The 6,000-nt window shown below is 33.0% G+C and overlaps 1 protein-coding gene across 1 annotated transcript in view; it reads right to left on the reverse strand.

Annotated features, from left to right (window-relative positions):
- LOC124241986 (phospholipid-transporting ATPase ABCA3-like) overlaps positions 1–1,061 on the reverse strand; it is a 194,776-nt gene extending 193,715 nt beyond the window's left edge. Inside the window, exons 1-2 of the mRNA XM_046666405.1 lie at positions 1,002–1,061; positions 423–675 (exon numbers count right to left, since the gene is read on the reverse strand). Coding sequence (XP_046522361.1) covers positions 423–675; positions 1,002–1,061 — 313 coding nt within the window. The remainder of the gene's footprint in view (positions 1–422; positions 676–1,001) is intronic.
- Between the last annotated feature and the right edge of the window lie 4,939 nt (positions 1,062–6,000).

Below are 6,000 nucleotides of genomic sequence, written 5' to 3' on the forward strand. Positions count from 1 at the left end.
AAGTTACAAAGATTTTCTCCTGTGTCCTTTCCCAAATGTTTTACCATTTTACTTTTAGAACCGTGACCCACTCTGATGTAACTTTTGCATAAGGTGTGAAGTTTCATTGTTTTAGCTATTGATGTCCAATTGTTCAGTACCATTCATTGACAGATTATCCTTCCACTGAATTCTTTTGCACTATTGTAAAAAATATTCTGGCATATTTGTGTGGGTCTACCTCTGGGTTCTCAGTTCTGTTTCACTGATCTGTGTGTCTATCCCTCCACCAATTCTTCACTGTCTTTGTAACTATAGTTATATTGTAAGTCTTAAAATTGGGAAGTGTGATTCCAAAAAGAGTATATTCTTTTTTCTACATTGTTTTAGCTCCATCAGAAAACAATTTAATAAAAAATTTTCAGAAAGCCTTAATTTCTAACCTTTTATACTGATGTTTAGATTCCTCTTCACATTCTCAGTGATCTCTTTAATCACATCAATATCAGAAGGCACGTAAATCAATTCCCACTGTTCAGGATTTTTGAGAAAATAAGGCAGAGTACTGATGGGATGAGAAGTAAAATTGAAAGGTCCAACAACTTTTATAGTTTCATGTAGACGGAATAGCAAAAGCATCACTGGAAATACCAATGCTGTTAAGACTTCCATTATTAAATTAATAAACTGCCTCCTCTAGAAGAGGAACAAAAAATAGTGGTAGTTAACTTAAGAGAACATATTCAATGCACATGGATAGTTTTACTATATTAAGTTTCTGCCAGTTTCACTCTGGAACAGCCAGTTGTTTCTGGGACTGTCTCATACCACCTCTCAAATTTCTTATAGGTCGTACTATACTATTGATTAACTAAGTTTTATATATTTGGAGCTACCTATGGTTCTGGAATTGATTTTTCAAAAGCACATATACACAGACATATGTGCACACACACACACACAAAACCTGAATTGCAACAAATGGGCATTTATGAACATTTTCCATGAATGCCTTCACCTACCTTTAAGGTAAAATTTTTCCAGAGAAGCACTGCAAATTGGTTGAGTGTCAACAAATCCATTCTCCTATAGATAGTGTATGTTCAACTCCAGGTAAAGAGGAAAGGTCTTTTTAATGTTACGTTACCTAATAATGTGAACATTAAGCAAATAACAGTATTACTTCTTTCTCCTAATTTTCTCCTTAATCAGCCTCAAAGAATGATAACAAGAATGATTATGCATTTGAAATAAAGAAAATTATATTGTTTCTATTTTTGCCTGTTAATTTAAATCTAATGAAGTTCTAGTATGTTTAAAACACAAATAAATAGATAAACAAAGATCAGAAAGATGTGGTTCCATCTCTCCAGATGTCATAAACCTAAAAGGATCTGATTTTTCTTATTTGGCTCCAGGACCAGATGTCTTCATAGGTGAATTCTACCAAACGTTTAAAGAATAATTAACACCAACCATTCTCAAACTCTCCCAAATAACCTGAAGAGAAGGGAAGGCTTCCAAACTCATTTTAGGAGACCAGAATTACCCTGATGCCAGATAAAGACACTACAAGAAAAGAAAACTACAGGCCAATGTCCTGATAAAGAGATGCAAAATTCCTCAACATATTCGCGCAAACCAAATTCAACAGCACATTAAAATCATCATACATCATGATCAAGTAAGATTTATCTCTGGGATGCAAGGATAGCTCAGTATATGCAAATCAATAGCTGTGACACACCACATTAGTAGAATGAAGGATAAAAGTTGTACGATCATCTCAATAGATGCAGAAAAAGCATTTGACAAAATTCAACACCTTTCGTGAAATTTCAGCAAATTAGGTATACAAGAAAGGTATCTCAACATAATGAAGGCTATATGCAATAAGCCCACAACTGACATCACACTCAAGAATGAAAAACTGAAAGTTTTTCCTCTTAGATCTATAGCAAGGCAAGGATGCCCACTCTTGCCAATTCTACTCAACATAGTACTGGAAATCCTAGCTAGAGCAATTACGCATGATAAAGAAACAAAACACATCCAAATCAGAAAAGAAGAAGTAAAATTGACACTGTTCACAAGTGGTATGATCTTATACAAAGAAAACCCTAAAGACTCGACACACAAAAAACGTTAGAACTAAATAAACCAACCGAACCAATTAAATGAAATCAGAAAAGTTGCAGGACACAAAATCAACATACAAAAATCAGTTGTGTTTCTACAGACTAACAACAAACCATCTGAAAAGGAAATTAAGAAAACAATCTCATTTACACTAGCATCGAAAAGAATAAAATACTTAGGAATAAACTTAACCAAGGAGATGACAGACTCATACAGTGAAAATTATGACATAATGATGAAAGAAATTAAAGCAGACATAAGTAAATGGAAACATCCTGTGTTCATGGATTGGAAGACTTAAAATTGTTAAAATGTTCATACTACCTAAAGTGATCTAGAGATTAAATACAATCTCTATCAAAATCCCCATGGCATTTTTTTGACCAAAATAGAAAAACAATCCTAAAATACATATGGAGCCACAAAAGACCCTGAATAGCTAAAGCAATCTTGGGAAATAAAAAAGCTAGAGGCATCACACTTCTTGACTTCAAAATATATTACAAAGCTACAGCAATTAAAATAGTATGGTACAGGCATAAAAACAGACACAAAGACCAATAGAATGGCATCAAGAGTCCAGGAATAAATCCACACATATATGGTCAACTGATCTTCAACAAGGATGCCAAGAACACACAATGGGGAAGGATAATCTGTTCAAGTGATCTTGGGAAAACTGGGTATCCAGATGCAAACATAGGAAATTTGACCCTTACCTTACATGATACACCAAAACCTGCTCAAAATGGACTAAGGATTTAAATGTAAGACCTGAAACTGTAAAACTCCTAGAGGAAAACATAGGAAAAAAGCTTTTGACATTGGGCGTGGCAGTGATTTCTGAGATATTACACCAAAGCGCAGGCAACAAAAGTAAAACTAGACAAGTGTGACTACATCAAAATTTCCATATGTTTATTGGGCATTTGCATATCCTCTTTTGTGAGGTGACTGTCTAAGTCTTTTATTCATTTTTATTGGGGGAGGGGACCTTTCCTTATTGTTTGATGGAAGACTTCTTCACATACTGTAGCACATAGTCCTTTAAATATAAATATGGCAAATATCTTCTCTAACTCTGTGACCTGTCTTTTTACTCTCTTCAAAGCATCTTTTGATGAACAAAGCTCTTAATTTTAATTTAGTCTAATCAACCAGTTTTTTGTGTCCTGTTTAATAAAAATATGCCTACTCCAAGTTTTTCTTCTATATTCTCTTCTAGATGTTTTGTTTTTCTTTTCACCTTTAAATCTACTCTCCACTTTTAATTGATTTTTGTTTAATTTGAGAAAGAGATTAAGATTAAATTTTTTCCATGTGAATATCCACCTGAGTATTTTATTGTAAAGATTATCCTTTTCTCATTATACAAAGAAAAAAAGAATTCCATCAACTAAAATAAAAAAAGAAAAATAGGACACAGAAGAAGCATAAAACATTTAGAACAACCAAAATGTAAAAATTAAAATGGTAGAATAGTTCAAATAGGTCAGTAATCACAAAAAAAGAAAGTGGATTAAATCTGTCAGTTAACAGAGATTGTAGGCTTCAATTTAGAAATTTAGCTAAACATTGTTTATAAGGGGACATAGCTAACCATAAGAGTATGGACATACAAAAAGTGAAAAAAAAATTAAAAGATATCCCAGGCTAATACTAACAAAAGAAATCCTGGAGAGCTATAATAATTTTAGAGAAAATGATCGTTAAGGTAAAAAACATTTTTACTACATAATACAAGGCTCAATTCACCAGGAAATCTTAGCAATTCTATACTTATATACACCTGATATCAATGCTATATTAATGTATACTTAGTAAATAACGTAGTCTAAAAATATATAAACTAACTTTAACACAAGTACATGGATAAAATGGTCAATCAACCATCATGGTGAAAGATTTCAATACAATTTTCCAAATTATTGATAGGTCATACAAACAGAAAAATATCAGAAAAAATATAGAAAATTTAAACACAACATAATTAACAAATTGACTTAATGCATACATACAGAATTGTCTACACAATAATTAGGCTTGCTGCTCAAGCACACATAAAACATTTATAAAAATTGGCCATGTTCTAGCCATAAAAGCAATATCCTAATAAATTTCAAATTACCAGTATTATACAGAATACATCCTTTGGTCACAATTGCATTAGGGTGGAGATACATAAAAATATGAGTTAAAAATTCCTGTATATTTAGAAATTTAAAAAGAAATACTTCTAAGTAGTTCATCTGTCACAGGAGAAATCACAAAGAATTTAAAATACTTACAACCAATTGATAATAATAATAATACATATCAATACTTGTGGAATATAGCTAATGTGATATTTAGATAGGAATGTATTCTTTTAAGTTTTTATCTGAAAAAGCGAAAGAGGCTTAAAATAAATGATCTTAGGATTCAATTTAAGAGGTTAGAAAAAGAATAGGATTCACACAACTAAAGTTGGAGAAAAAGAATAAAGCTAAATGCATAAATGTATGAAATCGAAAATATAAATTAATAAAATACAGTGGAAAAATAAAACCATAGGTTTTTTTTTTTTTTGAGGAAGATTAGCCCTGAGCTAACATCTCCCACCAAGCCTCCTCTCCTTGCTGAGGAAGACTGCCCCTGAGCTAACATTCATGTCCATCTTCCACAACTTTATACGTGGGATGCCCACCACAGCATGGCTTGCCAAGCAGTGCCATGTCCACACCCGGGATCCAAACAGATGAACCCCAGGCCGCCAAAGCAGAACGTGCACACTTAACCACTGCACACTGGGCCAGCCCCCATAGTTGTTTTTTAAGAGTAGTAAAATAGGCAAACCTCTGATGAAACTCATGACGAATAAAAAAGGAAGCATAAATAAATAATATTAAGAATGTAAAGGCAGACATAACCGCAAATCTAGCACGTATGAGGATAATATAAATCCACTTTCAAGAAGGGAAGAATAAGTTACTCATATCAACATTCCTGCTGGGTACAACCAGAAGATTGAAATTTGGCAGGCCTAGCATTTGGGGTAATCTTCCTCCCTTTAGCATTGTTAATTCCAGAAAAGGCAGCTAGGAGACTAGAAGCTGAGTAGCCCTTTTGAGTCTCATGTAGTAGAGTGACCAAAGTTAAATCCAAAGACTTGGGTTCAGGGTGGGCTATTATACCTCCCCAGCTTTGGGCTGCCAAGAGTGAAGGCAAACCAGAAGTAGACCAGATGTTGCAGAGACTGCAACAGAGCTCCAAATCATCTCAATCTCCAAGACTGGATGGAAATGCCATGTAGAAGAAAACAAAATAAAAATCTCTCTGGAGGAATTAAACATCTTAGACAAAATTATTTCTAAAAACAATTTTCCAAATATAATTTCTAGCACATAATACAAAATAACCATAGAAAAGAGAAAACAAGATTACATGAATGAGAAACCCGGAACCAAAAAACAATAGAAACAATTTTAAAAGTTCCATTACGTTAAAATTATCAGCCAAGAGACTTTCAAGTAACTATAACTGCTATGTTCAAAGAGAACAAGAGACAGAATTGAACATTTGAGAAGAGAACTGGAAACTGCAACAATGCCATGACAAATGTGAAAAACAGCCAGATAGAAAATTTAAAACAGAAAAATGTTTTAACAATTTAACCACAATAGAAGGTACTATTGCAGATTTGACACAGCTGAAGAGAAATTATTGGTCTGAAATTTTTTTTGGCTAAAAAATACTCAAAATGAAGTATAGAGAGACAAAAGGATAGAAAAATAAAGAAGAGAGAATAGTAACACAAAGATAGGCACAAAGTTTAATAATACATAATTGGAGTACCAATTGGAGTACAGAGAGAATGAACAGAAATAACAAATAGAGAATACA

The sequence above is a fragment of the Equus quagga genome, chromosome 7, assembly GCF_021613505.1.
Source record: "Equus quagga isolate Etosha38 chromosome 7, UCLA_HA_Equagga_1.0, whole genome shotgun sequence".
In the NCBI taxonomy this organism is placed as follows: Eukaryota; Metazoa; Chordata; class Mammalia; order Perissodactyla; family Equidae; genus Equus; species Equus quagga.